The following is a 21,020-nucleotide window of genomic DNA, read 5'->3' on the forward strand; positions in this document are numbered from 1 at the left end:
TCCCCGATACACAGGAAATAACAATTTTATAACATTAAATTGCGGTTAGTTTTATGAATAAAAGAACGATATAAAGGACAAATAGTCATCAAAATACACACACCGGCAAAATTAGTCGAACACGTTAAAAATGGGACATGTTTGATGTCTCGTATTTCATAAACCAGTGGTCCGATTTGAGTGATTCTTTTAGTATGTTATAGCCTTATTATTTAAGAATATCGTTGTAATAATATTGTTGCTAGACAGGTAAATACCATTTTATACCGGGTCTACCAATCATACTGTGTTTTTTTCTTAAAGTTTGGAACACCCTGTGGAATATTCTAGCATATGTAGAATATTAGAATTAATACTCGATTGTAGACTTAGGCTTGCTTAACATTTTCCTTTTCGATTCATTTAGTTATGTGAGATAATAAAAAAGTTATGTGCGTTAACAACTCTCCATGTTTTTCATCAATATATCCTCATAGTAGGGGAGGAAAATATACTAAATTTGCAGATACTCGAGCGTTATGGGGACCTATTGGATTGTGAAGAGTATGTGCTAAAATCAGAAAAAGGTTAAGTTAAGTTTTCCATAAAGTGGGGGACTTTGCATTTTTTAATTTAATTTTCCATTTGAAACAATCATTTTTCTCCGATTATAGCGCTATCTATCCATAATTCGAAAAAATATGTCGAATAAAAGTTGCTTATTTTTACGTAAAGATTGCACATCTGCAATAAAAATTGGGGGCTTCTATTTAAGATTTTAAATTAAATCCTCCACCCCACCTCCGTGGGGGCTCGTGACACCCCACGGAGAGGGGTGGGGGGTAAATTAAAAATTATAAATACGAACCCTGCGATATTTTGCAGATCGTAAAACTGCCAAATACACCTATTCAATATTTTTCAAAAATCTACCGAATGGCACCAAACACGACCCCCCACGGAGGTGGGGTGGGGGGTTACATTAAAATATTAAATAGGAGCCCCCAATTTTTATTGCAGATTTGGATCCTTGACGTAAAAATAAGCCACGTTTATTCGCACCATTTTTTTCCTATTATGGATAAATGGCGCTATAATCGGAAAAAACGATTGGTGGAAATGGAAAATTAAATTGAAAAATGGAGAGTCCCACACTTTATGGAAAACTTAACTCAACTTTTTTTGGTTGTAGCACCCACTCTTCACAATCCACTCCAGGTCCCAAGAACGCTCGAGCAATTGCAAATTTAGCATACTTTTCTATCCTACTATGAGGATGTATTGATAAAAACATGGTTAGTTGTTAAAGCACATAACTTTTTTATTTTCCAACATAAGCAAATGAATCAAAAAAGAAAATGTTAAGAAAGCATAATTCTACAATCGAGTTTTAATTTTAATATTTTATATATGCTGGAATATTCCACAGGGTGTTCCGAACTTTAAGAAAAAAACACAGTATGCTTGTTACACCCGGTATAAAATGACATTTACCTGTCTAGCAACAATATTATTACACCGATATTCTGAAATAATAAGGCTATAACATACTAAAAGAATCACTTAAATCGGACCACTGGTTTATGAAATACGAGACATCAAACATGTCCCATTTTTAACGTGTTCGGCTAATTTTGCCGGTGTGTGTAGTTCAAATAAAAAAAAATTTAAAAAAAGTATAAAAAGTTCTTTTTCCGCAAATCGCCAGGAAATTTTGACATTCCTGTCAAAATTTCTTGAAGAAAAAGTCAGGACTTCCTTACTGTAAGGAAATGTCATTTCCTTACTGTAAGGAAATGATATTTCCGTACAGTTGTTAGTGTTCTACATAAACGATAATACATATTTTTACTCATGCGATAATCCATAAAACGTCTGTATGCATTTTCGTACTTTTCTCTTGATTTCTTTGGCAATAATTCTAATGAAGCAGTATTCACTGCCTCAACCAGCTCTGGAGGAGTCCCAGGAATGGAAATTTCATCATCACTTATCATTTTACTTTCGAGAACACCAGCAATTAAATTTATAAGCGTCAAGTTTGACAATTCAACCTCAATACGTTTCCATAGTAACCCAAGTAATTTTATTAGGAATTTCAAAGCACCATTTATTTGGGAATAAAATTATCGCGTTTTTTTTAAATCAATCAATATCTGTCGAATTTTAAACGATTTGCGGAAAAATAGTATGTTTACCTCGTAGGAAAAGCCACATTCCTGGACTCTGTGTTGCTAAGTCTCGGCTTGCGCCTCGACTTAGCAATCTTCACAGTCGTCCAGGAATGTTAAGCTTTTCCTACCCGGTAAACAATGTACTATTTTTAATGAAGGAATGAATGGGCAAAGAAAAGTATTTTTTAAGTATGTAAAATTAATTAATATATTAATAAATTAATAATAATAAATTAATTGTACACACTTCAAATACGTTTTTTTTTCATCCATTCATTTATCATAAACGCGTACAAAAATATATTATTTTTCAATTATTCTTTTTCAATTATTTTTTTTTGTATCGATGTGTTAATTTTTAAAAATTGATAAATTAAAATATCAAACCATTTTTGGTCTTATCGGACCATCATCAGTAAATATTGATAGCTTTACAAATAGTCACTTACAACTAAGTACTTAGTTTTTTCTTGATTTATCGCCAGGCCATATTTGGTAGTTTCTTCTTCAAATTTTGTGAACAATTTTCGCAGTTCTATTCTTAAACGTGTCAGAAAACCAAGCTATCTGAGAAACCTACGCACTGTTATCTTTTGTTCAGAATCGTGCCGCTTGTCTGGATCTTGGCTCCTCTAATTATTTTTTCTGGTACTAGGTTGAATAAGTTTTTTGACAGGGGGTCTCCCTGTTTTAAACCTTTATTGACGTTAAACTTATTTGAATGACCCTTCTTTCAAAAATTGATTGACTGTATTAATTAGCGTCATTGTAACTAAATTTATCAGTTAGTCCAGAGAAATAAGATTTTTCTCGTGACACATCCCCCTCCAGGCCGAAACCAAATTTTTTGGATAGTATGAACATCTATATTAACAACCCTTATGTTTCCTGCAGCCGATTTTGATGATATACATAGTTATAAACAAATGAAGATCAAAAAACGGTAAATTTTCGCTTTTTTCGTCTATAACCAAAAAGTTAAGTGTTTTAAACAAATGTGAGAATGAGAAACTCATAAATCGTCTAAAAAATTTCAATATGGCGTTCGCTGAATATGTCTATCCTTATTGGTTGCTTAGAAAATTGCAAAATAAATCATAAATTTTGAAATTGGAAAGAAATCCTTTGTAAAAGGTATAATTTTTTTTTTTTATTAAAAATCCCTTAAAAGGGCTACATCACAACAAAACGTTTTCGATTTTTATAAAAAATCATCATCAGTGTTCGATAAACTGGATGCTAGCTGAGCTACAAAAGAAAAATATCTGGGTAAAAACCCTTTACATAAAATATAAATGCCTTAAAAGTGCATACTTCAATAAAAAGGCCTGTGATGGTCACATGGCAAACAGGATAATGCCCTAAGGTAAAGTATACAGGTTTCCAAACACTTGGGATCCAAAATGAGTTGATCACATTTCAATGACTTAATGGCAAAGTTGTCCTGTTTGCCATGTGACCATCACAGGCCTTTTGATTTAAGTATGCACTTTTAAGGCATCTATATTTTATGTAAAGGGTTTTTACCCAGATATTTTTCTTTTGTGACTCAGCTAGCATCCAGTTTATCGAATACTGATGATGATTTTTTATAAAAATCGAAAACGTTTTGTTGTGATGTAGCCCTTTTAAGGGATTTTTAATAAAAAAAAAAAATTTTATACCTTTTACAAAGGATTTCTTTTCAATTTTGTGATTGATGGTATACAGCCAACTACAGGAAAACTTTGTCTTTTCCTTGTGGATTTTATAAATTTTGAGTTTTTATAAATATTCATAACTTATGTAAAAATGAACTTAGAACCTTCTTATTATACGAATTGCTGAGACTTCTGGTGCTTACATTATATTTTAAATTTCAAAGCAATTGGTCAAATAGTTTAAAAGTTATTTAATTTGTTTATCCCAAATTATTCTTTTTTGCAACACTAAAGTCAGAAAATTATGAGGTTACAGTAAGACTTCTGACAGTTTATAGAAGAAGCAGAGGCGGCTCTAGCCCATGTAGCGCCCGTGTGCAGTCGATGCACTGGCGCCCTTTAGTGGACGCGCAGTCAAAATGGAATAGTCGAATAGGTACCTATCTACTATCTAGTACTAGTACATGGGGTATTAGAGGCATTAGGTACGCTTATAATGTAAACAAAAATCCAGATGCAAATATTGCAATTTAAAGGTTGCGGAACAACTTACCCAAATCTGTTAAAAATATTTAATGAAAAATTAACTTTTTTATCTTTGAGGTAAGGTTAAAAATTGGTTGAGAAAGTTTGACAGGTTTGAGTCCACGAGTAAATAGTACTTTTAGGAAGGAATTGGTTAACTGAATAAAAAAGAACAACGTTGTGATCATTTAAAAAACAATAATAATTTATTAACGAATTATTACAGGACACGTACTACAACATATAATTATAAAAAAGATACTTTTCGTGCTTTTGCATTAGGAGTAGGGGAGTAAAGTATGCTAAATGTGCAGTCACTCGAGCGCTTTGGGGACCTATTGGGTTGTGATTATTAGGTCCTGAAACCAAAAAAAGTTAAGTAAAATTTTCCATTTTAGTGGGGACTTCCCATTTTTTAATTTAATTTTCCATTTCCAACAATCGTTTTTTCCGATTATAGCGCCATTTATCCATAATTTGAAAAAATGTTTCGAATAAAAGTTGCTTATTTTTATGCAGAAAATCCAAATCTGCAATAAAAAATGGGGGCTCCCATTTAAGATTTTAAAGTAACCTCCCACCTCACCTCCATGGGCGGTCGTGTTTGGTACCATTCGATAAATTTTTTAAAAATATTGAATAAATGTATTTTGCAGCTTTTGGGAAATATAGCGGGGATTTGTATTTAAAATTTTAAATTTACCCCCACTCCTCTCCGTGGGGGCTCATGTTTTGTATCTTTCGATAGATTTTAGAAAAATATTGTACACGTAGTTTTTAGTTTTTCGATCTGACGTTCATTTTGCGAAATATTCGCTTTTTTTGTGAAACTTTTTGACTCTCTCATTTCCGTTCCGCTCAAATCGTCAGATTTTTGAAATATACACTCTTTTGCATGTACTTATTTTACCTTATCTTAATCTGACAATTTCAAGTATTTTCAAGGATAGATTTTTTTTTGGGCCCCCCTGAACGAACTCCCCTGGGTTAAGAGCCAATATATGGTAGAGGTACATCTGCAGGGTACCACGTTTCTCCCCATATGATAATCTGACGCGCTCGAGTAACTGCAAAAATCCCCGCTTGGTCTCCCCTACCATTAGCAAAATCTTGAATAATATTATTTACTTCAATTTTTATTTCATGTTCAATACTTACTAGTGATAAATTTGTCAATAGACTTTGCGACAATGTTGACCTTAGATAATTTTTAATTATTTTTAATTTACAAAATGATCTTTCACTGTGCGCTACTGTCACTGGCAATGTGAGGTAAATTCTAAGAGCAGTGAACAAATTTGGGAACACTGAAAGTAATTTATTTGTATGTAAGTAATTTAAAATATCCAAAGGTGTAGTAGAATCCAATGTAATTTTTCATTAATCGTTTTAAAGCATATTTTATGTTGAAAAACAAAGTAAAGGACCCGTTCTTTGGCGCTCGGCGCCCGTGTGCACCGCACACCCTGCACAATAGGTAAAGCCGCCCCTGAGAAGAAGAACATTTATACTATTCATTTAATTAAAAAAAATGACAAAAAGTAATTTTAAACAGTGTAAAATTATTTTGCAAAAACACGTCGATTTTTTGCTTACTTATAAACAATTAGAATAACTTTTAAACCATTACCCGTAGAAAAATTATTTTTTCATATTTGTAAAGACTGAATTTTTATACACATTTAGAAAGAAAAACAAATATCCTAGGACAATTAGGGACGAAGTTAGCCCCCCTTTTTTTAATTCACATGTTTTTGCAAAATAATTTTGCAGTACTTAGAATTATTTTTTGTCATTCTTTTTTAATTAAATTAATAGTATAAATCTTCTTCTTTCATAAACTATCCAAAGTATTAGTATAACTTCATCATTTTCTGACTTATAGGGTTGGAAAAAATATTAATTTGGGATAAACAAATTAAATACCTTTTAAACTATTTGACCAATTGCTTTGAAATTTAGGATATGATTTAAGTACCAGAAGCCTCAGCATTCTGTGTAATAAGAAGATTCTAAGTTCATTTTTACATAAGTTATGAATATTTATAAAAACTCAAAATTTATTATTTATTTTGCAATTTTCTAAGCAACCAATAAGAATAGACATATTCAGCGAACGCCACATTAAAATTTTTTATACGATTTATGAATTTCTCACTCTCAAATTTGTTTAAATTACTTATCTTCTTGGTTATAGACGAAAAAAGCGAAAATTTACCGTTTTTTGATCTTGATTTGTTTATAACTATGTATATCATCAAAATCGACTGCAGGAAACATATAGGTTATTAATATAGATGTCCATACTACTCAAAATATTTGGTTTCGGCCTGGAGGGAATTGTGTCACTAACATAATATTTTTTTCCTTATTTCTCTGAACTAAGTTCCTCTGGTATTCGTAGTGATCTCATTGCTTCGTATGGCCTTCGTAGGCCTGATTAGAATGAATAAAGTGTATATGCAAATCTAGATTGGCTTCTTTATAATGTAAGACTTAGGTACATTCAATTTAGGTACTTTACCACGGACGCATACTATAATTTACGTTTCGGATTTTCTAATTTACTATGCATCCTCAGGCGTCCGATAGGTACGGCAAAATTAAATGCTGAAATTACAATAACCAGTATTAGGACGCTGTTTAGTACAAAATATAAATATATGTAACAAATATGAGAATTCAAAAATTATGTCAAAATTTACCCGATCTTTGAGTTGTAATAGGTATGTGTTGTTGCTAGTAAAAGGATGGAATTATAATTGTAGAATGAAAGATAGTTTAATAATAGAAAAATATGAAAAGATATTAAGAAGAATATTAGCGTAGTATGCGTAACCTCCGGTATTTTTAAATTACGCATCTTAATACTTAATTATTTGTCACAAACAAATTTCCGATTTGGGAATTACTCACTCCCCAATGCATATAAATTACCCGATACCCGAATATTTAATAAACTCCGCAAAATCTGTGACAAACACGAAATCAGACACCAAGTAAGGAAGCACGCTTGATTAGTTACTTAAACACCGCGCACCGATTCTCGTATCATCATAGCAGCCTATTGTAACCATAATGATATGTAATTAGTATCGTGTGAATTCGGCCACTGCATCCATACATAAATCCATCTACCCACCCATCACCCATCGCATCAATCGACCCAGGATGACATATGCGATCTTCACGATACGGACGTGAAAAAAGATTACCCTTACTTCCTCCCCTAACACTAACAACACCGATTTGTTGTGGAGAGGAGTCTCTTTTTAATACGTTATTATAATATACTTTTCGTTATTTACAATAATTATTAAAAGGTTTATTTTCTATTTTTAATATAAGATTGATGCGCACTTATTCTAACGTTTAATGGTCTTGATGTTTCACCTAAATACAAAAATTTCCATTCACAAGGTATTTTATAAATACAATTATTTGTTCTTTTTTGTTCATTGTTAGGTTTCGTTTTAGATAAAATAGATCTCAATGTAAAAAAATGAATAACCATTTTCAATTTCGTTGCAAAACGAAAATACAGCCGAACCATATTCTAGTCCAATCAGAGAGTGCAGCAAGCACCTCTACCGGTTTCGAAACTTATTAGCCTCTCATCAGGAGGCACATATGCTGCTCTCCCCGATCCAACCAAAACAAACCCCAGCGTGCAGTCCCGGATTGCAACGAACGAAATGGCATAGATGCCCTAGCGGCAATTGCTACAAAAGACTAAGTTTTCACTCTAATGGCATATAAAACAACATAATGCTATTCTACATCTCACCAGAATGAAAACAATGGGAACCTTCTCTGGTTACACCTCCGAGGCTTCTACAATATACAAGCCATACGGATGCTGAGAATAAGAAAGATGAGGGAATTCTACAATTTACAATTCACGTCCCATCTGCTCAGCGCGGTAACGTTCCAACGAGAATGGTTCCCTTCGTACTCCAATCAGAGTATATGTAAATCAAAAATGAATAACCATTTTCAATTTCGTTGCAAAACGAAAATACAGCCGAGCCATATTCTAGTCCAATCAGAGAGTGCAAGAAACCGGTAGAGGTGCTTGCTGCAAAGCAAGCAGGTATCCAAAACTTCAAAATATACTCGTTATATATGTAAGTATCATGTATCATGCCTTTGTCTTTTTTGGGGTGGTTCAAAAATATCAAGCGAATCCAAAACGTCACTATATATTGTCGTCACTATATAACGTCATATATATTGGAAACTTACTATCATTACGAAAATCTCAGAGATTTTGCACCAGCCTTCTTATTTTATTTTTGGAATAAATTATGACAATTGACTGATTCTGAACAACAATGAATATCAAATGGGTTTGGGCAAACACTTTCTTAAAAATATTTAAAAGAATATTAAAAGAGTAAAGTTAAAGTTCTCTAACCGATTGCTTCACGGATCGAGATATCACCGCTTTCAAAATCGTCGCCTTCGATAATAAAATAAAAAAACTTCCAAAAAGCTGTTCACGAAAATCTGCTACAGTGAAAACTAACCGAGATTTAAAATTCCATCGCGTCTGACAAACTGTTTGCATTTTTTTTTTTCGAAACAAATTGTTCTTAAACAGTAGTCTGTTTAGGCGAGCTAAAATGGCAAGAAAAGACGATATTCTTTAATTTTTTAAACGTATCCTGCAAAACCATATTCATTCTAAGCGCATGACAGTGAGTAAATAAAGCTTGTGGTGCAATAGTTTTAACTTTTGCCTGGAGACCATTCAATTCATCGAAGATCACGGCTCGGATCATTCATTTTTTGAAAAGTCTCTTATGCGCAGGGATCACACTTAACGCTCGGATTAGTCTGTATTATCTGACAGAGTTTTTGAAGTTATACTACTTTACGATCGAGAGTGAAATTTTATCACATTCTGGGCGCATGCGCACACAGACAGTAGTATGTATTTCGTTGCTAATCTTTCAAGATGTATATATCAGCGCTGTCAGCGCAAATAAGTCATATTATATCATATAAAAGGATGTATTAGTGTTAAGTAAATGTATTATTTATTATAATTTTTGTGTCTTTGGATTTGTCTTCCTCGGGAATAAAATATTTTATAATAAAAGTAAGTATATTTAAAGTATTTTTGTATACACTTCACTTGGTCAGTATATGAGAAATCTTGTAACCTGTCAAAGCAGAAAGGATGTAGCTCAGTGGTAGAGTGTGTGACCGGAGATCAAGAGGTCCCGGGTTCAAATCCCGGACGATTCATATATTTTTTTTATTTTTGGTATCGTTTTAATAAAAATTTTTTAAAAGTGGTAGGTAAAGAAAGTTAGTTTAATATTTAAATAAAATACAAATAACCTGTTAAGTATATTAATTTCGTTGAAATCTTAATAATAGAAGTATAACTTCTTACGTGCGTACAAAGTACACACACATTTTTTTTTATTTCACAGATACAAATGACATCAACTCTGATTAAATTAAATATTAAAAAAATCTATATCTATAAATGTGTGGGTCGGCACTGCCGACCCTGACCGGCCGCTACTGACAGAGTGGGGAGTGGCAGAGAACTTTTGACCACCATTAAAAAGAGAAAAACAGTATATTTGGGGCACATACTTAGAAATGATAAGTACTAGTTGTTGCAGTTGATTATGAAGATTCAAATCGAAGGAAATAGGGATCATGGTAGACGACAAATATCCTGGCTGAAAAACGTTCGTGACTGGACCGGGTTAAACACACAGACGCCTTGAAGAAAAGCAGAAGACAGAGACGATTTTGCAATGGATATCCAACCTTCATTAGTGCAGTTGGCACTTTTTTTTTTCTTTTGGTTGTTAGATCGAACCGGGTGGCCATGGGGCCCGTGCTGCAGCCTGAGTAGGCTTATTGCACACCGTTCGGTCTCGGGTTAAACCATCATTGGGTTTTTGTCCCCAATGGGTTCGGGATTACTTAACTTGAAGTTAACTCGTCTGTTACCTATAAGAGGTCCATTCTCCCAGCTAGCAGGAGTAAATGTTACTCTCAACCACCACATTCCAGTCTATGATCCTATCATGGACCCCCTCACAAACAGGGAAACGGAGAGCTTTTGCCAAATGGGCAAAAACAGCGCTCCCGGACCTGATGGCATCAACCGAAGGTGCCTCAAAAAATTTCCAGAGAGTATCATCCCTCTTCTAACTAAAATATTCAATGCATGTCTCAAAAATAGCCACTTTCCTACTCCTTGGAAAGTGGCCAATACCATCATGCTTTTGAAAAAAGGCAAACCCCCAACCGACGTGGAATCCTACAGACCAATATCTTTAATCAACACTCTGGGTAAAGTTCTTGAGCTAATCCTAAAAGAGAGGCTCAATGACTTTCTCCAAAACCACAACATCATACCAAAATTCCAATACGGATTCCAGTCTGGTAAATCTACTAAACATGTATTAATAGATTTCACAACTAAAGTTACCCAAACCATCAACGATGGCTCATTCGCCATAGCCACATTCCTGGATGTGCAGAAGGCTTTCGATCAGGTCTGGCACGACGGACTTGTTCGGAAACTTCTGGACATCGGGCTACCATTACAATTTACCAAAATTGTACACTCATACCTCCACAACCGAACTGTCAGAGTGAAAATAAGCGAGCAAAAGTCCACCCCTTTCACTCCACAAGCTGGAGTTCCCCAGAGTTCAGTCTTAGCACCGCTGTTGTACATCATCTACAACAGCGATATCACCAACCAAAATATCCCAGGTACTCGGCTGTTTCTGTATGCAGACGACACGGCTCTGCTCACAACAACCTCTCGATACAACCCAAGACTCATCCATAGAAGAGCCCAGGCTCTGTTGGACGGGGTCGGAGAATGGTGTTGTAAGTGGAGAGTCACGCTGAACGCGAACAAAACAACAACAATTGTGTTTCGCGCCGCTTCTGTGTCACATAGAATCATAATTAATGAAGACGACCAATATCCATTGAGACTGTTGGGAGAAAGGCTTGTTGTTAGCCCGACTGCGACCTACTTGGGAGTACTGTTCACCAGGACTCTTAACTGGGACGCAGATCTAAAAGCAACTTTAGGTAGGGTAAGGAACAGGGCCAAACTTCTCTACCCTCTCTCTGGACGAATTGGCAAGACACACAAGAAGACTCTCATTCACACTTACAAGACTATTCGACCCGTAATGGAGTACAAGTCATGCCTCTACTCTCTTTGCACAAGAGCAAAACAAGAGAGGTTGTTGCGAGCGGAACGTAGAATGTTGCGTATATGCAACTACGAGCACTGGAGATATCCCTCAAACGAAATCCATAACATTTCAAACATCCCCAAAATCACCGAGAGAATAAACTCTCTGAACAGGAACTTCACAATCAAAGTAATCAACGATCCCCTCTCCGACACACAAGAAACTCTCAAATGTTCCTGTTCATCTTCCGGCCACGTACTCTACCGAAAGCCCAAACACAAAAAGATTCATTTACCGTCTGCTCTAATGCAAACATGCATTGACGAACTCCCGGTAGAGTACGAAAACATCCTCGAGGCTACCCCGTTAGCCTACCGTACCCACCTTTAACATATCCTCTTCCCTACCCCGAACAGGGAGAAGTTGGTTTTTTGCGGTTTCCCAACCTCATTGCACAATTATACCTGTTCGTCCCAAGAAAATAGCCGCAACTATTTTCTCCACTCGAACGCTCACTGTCCACGCTGCGCTCAAAGCCACCTCCTGACCGCCGACGAGGGACGCAGGTTCGCCTGTCGTTGTACAAGGGTTTCTAGGGAGACTGGTCGAGAGCAAAGCACGGACAGTACACGTAAATGTCTATGGAACCAACAACAATCCATCAAACTTTCTTCTCTGTTGACTTTTTAGCCTTCTGGACACCACCGTCCAGCATAACCCAGGAATCCAAAAAACACCAGGATACGGCACTTGCCCCAGTGTGTTTTTCGGACTGTTTGCTTTTGCTGCCACATTTTACATTCACTACAAACCCTGAAGAGGACTAAATCCTAAACGGGGACAATCATTGAACGCATTTCTACATAGCATTATATCTATACACGCAAATCAAACAATGATAGTAGTAGCTAGCAGGACAAGACCCTTTATTAGGTTCTTTACCTGACTTCTGACACTTAGGTTCGAGTTTTCGACCCCGTATTGCAGTCGCCATCGGGTTTGGGCTGGACAGTCAAATATGACATGTGAGGCAGTTTCATCTGCCTCCCCACATCTCCTGCAAACAGGGTCTCCGTGAAAGATCCCCATGTTGTGCAGGTGTTTTCTTAGGGTGCAGTGTCCGGTTAGTAAGCCAGTTACCGCCCTAAGCTTTTCCTTCCGAGTCGTAGGGCCTCGTCGGTTAGCGAGGGGTTTGGCCACCCCATCATTAACTTGCTGTGCCGCTGTCCCGAAATATCGTTCCAGTGCAGTTGGCACTAGAAGAAGAAGAAGAAAAAAAAGAACCTTAATGAGAGTAGCAATTTATTTAGAAATAATCTTCTCATCTTAATCCTAAAAAGTTTCCCAGAAACCCTGAAGTTACCGATAATACGGCGTGTAGAAAAAAATGTGAAAATTCATACCAAAAGAGAGATTGTAATGTTGGATATTTATAACTAATAAAAAATAAACAAAAATAAAACGAGTTTTAACCGTGAAATATTTTCCGATTGGGTAGATATGATAGAACAGATTTGAAGTCGCAAAACTGCAAGGTGTCCGTTCTCACAGCTCGAATCGAAATATAAAGAGAGAACAGCTAAGTCCATAACAATATGAAAATGTAAAATATTATTATGATGGGATTAGTTTTGCACAGATGAAGAATTCAGAATGGAGAGCATTGTTGCCGGTGACGAGTGGAGTAGGAAATGTGGGAGGAAATATTTATCAACCCTCGGAATGTCGCGTACCGAGAAGAGTCGAATTTTCCCAATGACGTCTCTCAATCATAATACTTATATAAGTCAGTGTGGGTGGCTAATGTTACACGTAACGGAGGAATATTCATTTGTAATGAATGAGAGATGGACTTTATAGATTATAAACAAACGATTGGACTTCGTAAATCCTAGATTTTCACCCAAAGTAGAACCGGTAGTCGATATTTGAACTCTTTGTGTAACTTTACGTCGATTGATAAACGATTTCACTAATTTTGTTTTAGTCATTTTTGCCAAATTTCCGATCTTAACTTTTTAGTCAGAAGTAATACAAAAAACAAAGTATTTATAAGTATATTTTTGTTTTCGTCTTGCTAATGTGCGTCGAATAATATATCACTTGCACTATTTCGGCGATTTTAAAACAGTATTTCCGGTTTGTAACTTTCGAACCGGAACTCCCTTTATGGATGCCCTTTAACCATATTTAGGTTATAAGCTTTCATTTGACATTGACACCTTATTTGTCATTCTATCTATTCAAACAATATTATACGCTCTGAGCTTCGCTGGTGTCGCACCTAGCGGATTAATAATGCAACTTTCACCGGTAATTTTTAAATTAATTATTTAATTGTTACCGCTTAATAGTTACAAAGCAAAAAAGTAATTAAATTGTAATCAATTTTTTAAAGATTTTGCTAATCATTTTAACGTTCTATTAATGAAATATTAATTTCTTACTTCGAATACTTTCACAATTATCGTGTAGATGGCGCTTAGATTAATTTATAATTACATATTACGAAATATTAAAAAAACTTAAATTAAGTATTTAAAACGTAAGTTTATTGAAGTTAAAAATATACACCACAGCTTTGACCAACTAATATTATTTCCTAGTAATGTTTTTAATTTCAATGTTTTAAATTAATCACTTTGACATCTATGTCAAATTTCCAGTAAAAGCTTACAGACTTGTCACTACTGGCGTTCGCGAATTTTTAATTATCCCTCTACCTACGAGCTCATAGCGTATAGTGGTATAGTAGCAAGGCAAGCAAAGAAAGAATAACCGTTTTATTCGCTATAAACATGATAGGATCAAATAGAATTGTGCCTTCCGTCATTGCAAAATTCAAAAAGCCGAGGTATTTTAAAAATGCCAAATTTTTAATATTTGCAGACAGAGTATACATATCATCATCATCATCATCATCGATGGTGCTACAACTCTTCGTGAGTCTTTGCCGCGTTTATCTTGCCTTCCATGTTTTGTCGGTCCTGTGCCACTATTTCCAATTGTCTCATTCCCATTTTCTCCAGATATTCTCTGACAGCATCTGTCTACCTTTTAAGTTTAACTCAATTTTTTTGGTAGATTAGACGGTAAGGTATTAAAAAAATATTCAGAATAGATCCGTATGCAAAATTTGAAAAAACTATTTTAATATTTTAAAATTGCAATAAGAAGTGTTTACTACTTTACTAAGAAATAACATATAAGTATATGCCGACAATCTCACCTAGTCTTCTATTCAGCTGTCTAGCCAATAATTTTTGGTTATTTGATATATAATCATCATCCAGTCTTCTGCATCCAAAGTTGAACATTGATTCCAGCAACCAATTCCCAGCAACCCTTTGACGTTGTCTGTCCATCGTGTAGGTGGTCTACCTCTATCTCTTCTGCTGTTTGTGGTCTCCACACTGTAATTTTTTGGATCCACCACCGTTCTTCAGTCTGGCTACATGGCCCGCCCAATTCCACTTCAGCTATGCTATTCGCTGTATGACATCTGTGATGATGATTTGATATCTATGTATCTGGCTTTCGACGTCCAATGAACGGAACAAATAGCCAATAAACTGAGTCTTTCGTTTCCTATCTTGTTTCTGGATAAAGTTTTTACTCGCTTCATTTTTGAGAACGAAGGTTCTACACTGGCCGTTGTGATAGGTATAGTTGCCAAAATTGTAAGGAATTTGTAAATGTTTAGAAAAAATCTTTATTACAATGTCCCATTACGTAGAGAACTTTGGTATTTGGTTCAAAAGTTGATATTGTATTACAGTTACTCCATAACATATTATATTCAGCTTTTATTGTTGTAAGTGAAATGTCGTGGAAGTAACAGGCAGCCAAATTTTCTAGCAATTTTGCTTTTTCTGTAGAGGCAAATGCAGGTAAAAGAATTTGAAATGCTGATATAAGTTGATCCGTACACTGAATAAAAACAGAAATAATCCTAGTAAGAAATAATAATAATTACAAAAATAAAATCAATGGAAAAATTCCAATAGTTGGCTGTATACCATAGTTAAAAAAAAACTTATACAGAAGTAAAAACTTCAAGTTGTATACTGGTATAAAAACTTTTTAATAAACGATTTTATACGAGTATACAACTTGAAGTTTTTACTTCTGTATAAGTTTTTTTTTTAATAATAATTACGTTCACTTTTTCAAAAATATTAATAACTTGAGGATAAACTCGCTGTCTTGGTACAAAACCCAAGGCAGTTTTGGGATGGGTCCGGACCCCATGGACCCCTCCCTTGGCTACTTGCCTGAAATAAAGGCACACAGAACTATTATCTTATTTTTGAGCATTGTGATAGAACCAGGGAAAATCCAGGGCAAGAGTAGTGTAGGAAGGATAAGAATCTCCTCATGGTTACCTCCTCAACTTGAGAGAACGGTACGGATGCACATCAATCGAACCATTCAGAGCAGCAGCATCTAAGATCAGAATAGCCGTGATGATTGCCAACCTCCTTCGCGGAAATGGCACGTAAAGAATAAAAGAGAAGATAGAACCAGAATTTACAATATTATTATACAGTTCATATATTTTGCTCGCCACAAAATTAGGGACTGAATTTAGCTTCAGTTTTTTATATCAAATATCTGAGGATATAGAAATATGCTTTATTGTCACTGAAAATTATACAAATTTTATGGAAAAAGCTTAACATAAAGTCAGAAAAAAAAAATAATAACAATAACAAATACAATTTTTTGAAATTTGATAAATCATCAATATAAAAAAATACAAGTTAATAAAGTATAGAAAAAAAACAAAACCGATATAAAATATAAAGGAAAAGATTCCTCTCATTGGCTGTATACCATAATAAAAAACTTACTAAGGAAGTAAAACTTCACTTGTAGGTAGATGGTATATAAGTTTATTAAAATTTTTATCTAAAAAGATCCAAATTGGATTGAAGTGGGTACATCTATAGTACAAAAAACATACGTTTTCGGACCAATCAGTCCATCATCAGGTTGAAACTTTAGATCCAAAGTAGTTGGAACTAGCTACATAGATAGGTCAAAAGACCTTAGTGTTACAATAATTAGGCCATTTCGGCTACAACAATGTCGACAATAAGTCGATGTTAAAAGAATATAGAAACTTAGTTTGAAGACAAGATGAAGACTACACTATAGTCTCACTACATTTCTATATTCTTTTAACATCGACTTATTGTCGACATTGTTATAGCCGAAATTGCCTAATTATTGTAACACTAAGGTCTTTTGACCTATCTATGTAGCTAGTTCCAACGACTTTGGATCTAAAGTTTCAACATGATGATGGACTGATTGGTCCGAAAACGTTTGTTTTTTGTACTATAGATGTACCCACTTCAATCCAATCTGGATCTTTTTAGATAAAAATTTTAATAAATTTTTATATACCATCTACCTACAAGTGAAGTTTTACTTCCTTAGTAAAACCGATATATTGCAAAAATTAATAGAAATTGCAAAGCGAACATACAACAAAGTAAAATACAGACATAGGAACTAATAGGTTTAAGCTGCTGCATGTGACACCCAAATATAGATATCTAAGTTTGGTTACTTGTACATTACTGTAATTTCTTAGTTAGTCATTAAGAAACAAACTCTTCTGCTGAATAATATTGTCTTTTAGATAGATGAGCTTTTGTCATTTTACGGAACTTGGGGAAAGATGTTGCAGATTTGAGTTGTAAAGGGAGATGGTTGTATAGTTTTTTGCGGAATATAATATAGATTTCTTTACTAACTCACAGGACGGGATCGGTAAATAGACATCAAAAGTTGAATTTCTGGTGTAGTAGTCATGATGAGGCCTTGCTGGGAAGACATGCATGTGTTTACGAATTAAGCAAACAGTTTCTAAAATATGTAAAGATGGAAGGGTTAAAATTCCGTGACCTTTGAAGTAACTTCTGCAATTTGTTGTTCTTCTGAGGCCAAACAGATACCTTATTGCTGTTTTTTGTAATTTAAAAGTAACATCTAATTGGGCAGTTGTACTAGAAACCCAAAAAGGAAGACCATATCGAAGATGAGACTCGAACAAGGAAAAATATGTTAGTATAGAAGATGCTAAATTGAGTTCTTTCGAAACAGATCTTATAGCATAGCAGGCTGAGGCGAGTTTCTTACTTAACAAATCGATATGAAGGGACCATTTGAGATTGCTGTCTAAAAAAATACCAAGAAATTTTACAGAATCAACGGTAGAGATCTGGCTGTTATTAACAAGCAGGGGTTGAAGAGCACTTTTATAGGATAATGCTACTGTCTTATCCACGTTAAAAGAGAGTAAATTAGAGCCAGACCAGGTTTTTATCGTAAGCAAATAATAAGTTATAGTTGCATGAAGAGATGCAATTGAGTTAGTGATACTGGTATCATCAGCAAAAAGAAAGATTTTTCCATCGATTTTTAAACTAGTGATGTCATTTAAGAACTACACCATGACATAAAGAACTACACCATCAGATTTTATTTTCGTCACGAATAACACAATAGAATTTGGTGGTTAAAGTTGGAAAAAATTATATTATAACTACATAATTTGTATAAAATGAAAAAAAAAAATGACTTACAGAATGCTGATAATCCTGCTGCAGCTACAGCGAGTTGAGAATCACTGTCATGTGGAAGGATAAACGGCAAAGTGGACGTAGCCAGAATTGGTATGGGAGCTACAATATCACTGTCGGTTTTCTTGAGAGCCACGGAATATTTGGTCTCTTCCTCCTGCGATGTCTTTGGTTCGAGATCGCCGTAGAGTTTACGGAAGAAGTCTCTCGGGGATGAGGGCTGGGTAGGTTTTGGCTTCTGAGGCGTAGTGGTTGTAGTCATTCTCTTGAAAGCAAAAAAATTGAAGAAATAAAGATTCAATAATAATAGTATCTTAAAAGATTGAGTAAGACAATAAAGATAAAATTATCTTAAATTACTGTGTATGTATTACTGTGTAGGAGACCTTCATTCACTTCAGGTTCTTAAGCCAGGATGTTCTTCGTCTTCCCACATTACGATTTCCTCGAATTTTGCCTTGCATAATGAGCTGTCCGATTGATTATGCAGGGAAAAAGAAGCATAGTAATCCAGGGCGGATCTGTTTTGAGATGGAAGTTGAGAGGTGACTCTAATTTTTTTGCAGAAATTGCTTGGAATTAACCCATATAATAATAATTGAGTTATCCTCCCCCTCAAAAAGGTCCGCAACATTGTTTAAATAATCAAAATGTCAAAAAATAAAGGAAGCATTCGATTTTTTTCTTCGTTTTTCGATTATAACTTTAAAAGTATTCACTTCCGAGAAAAGTTGCACTATAATAAAAGTTGCTTAATTAAATTTGCTACAATATAAGTTTGGTTAAAATGTTTCAAAATTGTTACCCTTGTTGCAAAATAGCAATAATTGCGAAAAAATCATAAAAAAAAGTATTCGCATTTTACATTTTTCAACCATTTCTGCTACACTTAGGACCTTCATATTTCGCCCAGAAAAACTTTATGATATGATAAAACAATATTGTAAATTTAGTTAAGATCGGTTCAATAGATTTTGCAAAATAAATTTTGCAATCCAGCTTTCGCAAAAAAAATTAATTTTTTCAAAATGTTGCAGGACTGAAAATAAAGCAGATAGCAAGTTAATTTTTTTTATAGAAGAATACTGTATTTTTCATTTGCAATTTGCAAAATTAAAATCGGTTACCTACCACGGCGTCAGGAATTTTTTTAAATAAACATTAATTTTTGATGCTACGCGCAGGACAGCGGTGTTCGATTCACACAAGTTGATTTCCACCAAAATTTCTTCCAATCTTTATTTAATACATTATTTTCTTACTCTATATTTTGTTGTATGTTCATATTTTAATTCCACAAAAATCAAACTAATTTGATTATTGTTTGTGAAAAATTGTTTAAACAATTGCATATGTTTAAAAATAATACACTTTTATTTTGTAAGTTAAAATATATGAACAAAGAAAGTTTTTGCTAAAAAAAGTGTTATTTCAAAGGACAGAGTACCTATGTGTTTTTATTTTGCAATAAACAAATTTATTTATTTATTTCGAAATGTACTGAAAATTAAAATTTATCAACCATTATCAAAGGTCATTGGAATGCCCATATGCCCAATCAGAGAGAACGTATCCGTTGTCCTGCGCGTAGCACTAAAAATTAATGTTTGTTTAAAAAAATTCCTGACGCTGTGTTAGTCAACCGATTTGAATTTTGCAAATTGCAAATGAAATATACAGTATTATTCTAATTAAAAAAAATTAACTTGCTATCTGCTTTATTTTCAGTGCTGAAACTTTTTAAAAAAATAAATTTTTTTTGCGAAAGCTGGATTGTAAAGTTTATTTTGCAAAATCCGTTAAACCGATCTTAATGAAATTTACAGTATTGTTTTATCACATCATAAAGTTTTTCTGGGTGAAATATGACGGTCCTAAGTGTAGTACAAATAGTACTGTAAACATACGCTATGGGGTTCACGCCTAACAACCACCAAAGGCAGAGAGCTAGCAAAAGTTATCCAGGATAAAAGCTACTCATTCCTATCGACGGGATCACCGACATATTGGCCAACCGATCCAAATAAAACACCAGACCTATTGGATTTCTTTATTACAAACGGAATATCTCAATCATATACAGATGTAGTACCAAGTTTTGATTTATCATCAGATCATAGTCCCATAATTGCCACAATTAGCACAACGGTGATAATCAACAAACCAACATCTCGACTGCATAACTTCAAAACAAACTGGGACACATACCGGCTAATCATAGAACAGGAAGTAAATCTATTAGTGAGATTGCAAACTCCCGAACAAATAGAAACAGAAACTAATAATCTAATCAACTTACTTCAAAATGCTGCCAAACAGTCTACCCCTCAACCTGGACAAAAAAAATTTTCAACCAACATTCCTCTTGAAATAAAAAGACTAGTAGCAGAAAAACGAAAAGCTAGATCAATTTGGCAAAGAACTCACAGACCAGACGACAGGACAATTTATAATAACAAAACAAGAAACTTAAAAACAGCTCTAGAACAGATGAGAAACAACTCATTTGAAAACTATGTATCAAACCTTTCGCGTCAAGATAACTCTATCTGAAAACCAATCAAAAATAAAAATAAACCAATAAATACTTCACCTCCAATTCGGAAAAACTCATTACCACCAGGACCATGGGCAAAAAGCAACAAAGAAAAAGCTGATTTATTTGCTGAACATCTAACTGAAGTCTTCAAGCCACACGACAATGACCAAGTACAAGAAGTAGAGCAGGAACTAGCCTTACCAATTAATCAACGAGAGCGACTAACTTTAATTACACCGAAGGAGATCAAAGATGAAATTAATCATTTGAATGAAAAGAAGGCACCAGGCACTGATCTCATAACAGCAACAATGCTAAAACAACTTCCTAAAAAAGGTATAATGAAGTTATTGTACATATTAAATGCAATCTTAAGA

At 34.4% G+C, this 21,020-nt stretch overlaps 1 protein-coding gene across 1 annotated transcript in view; it reads right to left on the reverse strand.

The window, feature by feature from the left end:
- The window catches only part of LOC114332117 (homeobox protein rough-like), a 45,880-nt gene extending 27,209 nt beyond the window's left edge, over nt 1-18,671 (reverse strand). Inside the window, exon 1 of the mRNA XM_028281849.2 lies at nt 18,108-18,671. Coding sequence (XP_028137650.1) covers nt 18,108-18,366 — 259 coding nt within the window. The 5' untranslated portion in view covers nt 18,367-18,671. The remainder of the gene's footprint in view (nt 1-18,107) is intronic.
- Between the last annotated feature and the right edge of the window lie 2,349 nt (nt 18,672-21,020).

This window comes from Diabrotica virgifera, chromosome 2 (genome assembly GCF_917563875.1).
Source record: "Diabrotica virgifera virgifera chromosome 2, PGI_DIABVI_V3a".
NCBI classification, from domain to species: domain Eukaryota; kingdom Metazoa; phylum Arthropoda; class Insecta; order Coleoptera; family Chrysomelidae; genus Diabrotica; species Diabrotica virgifera.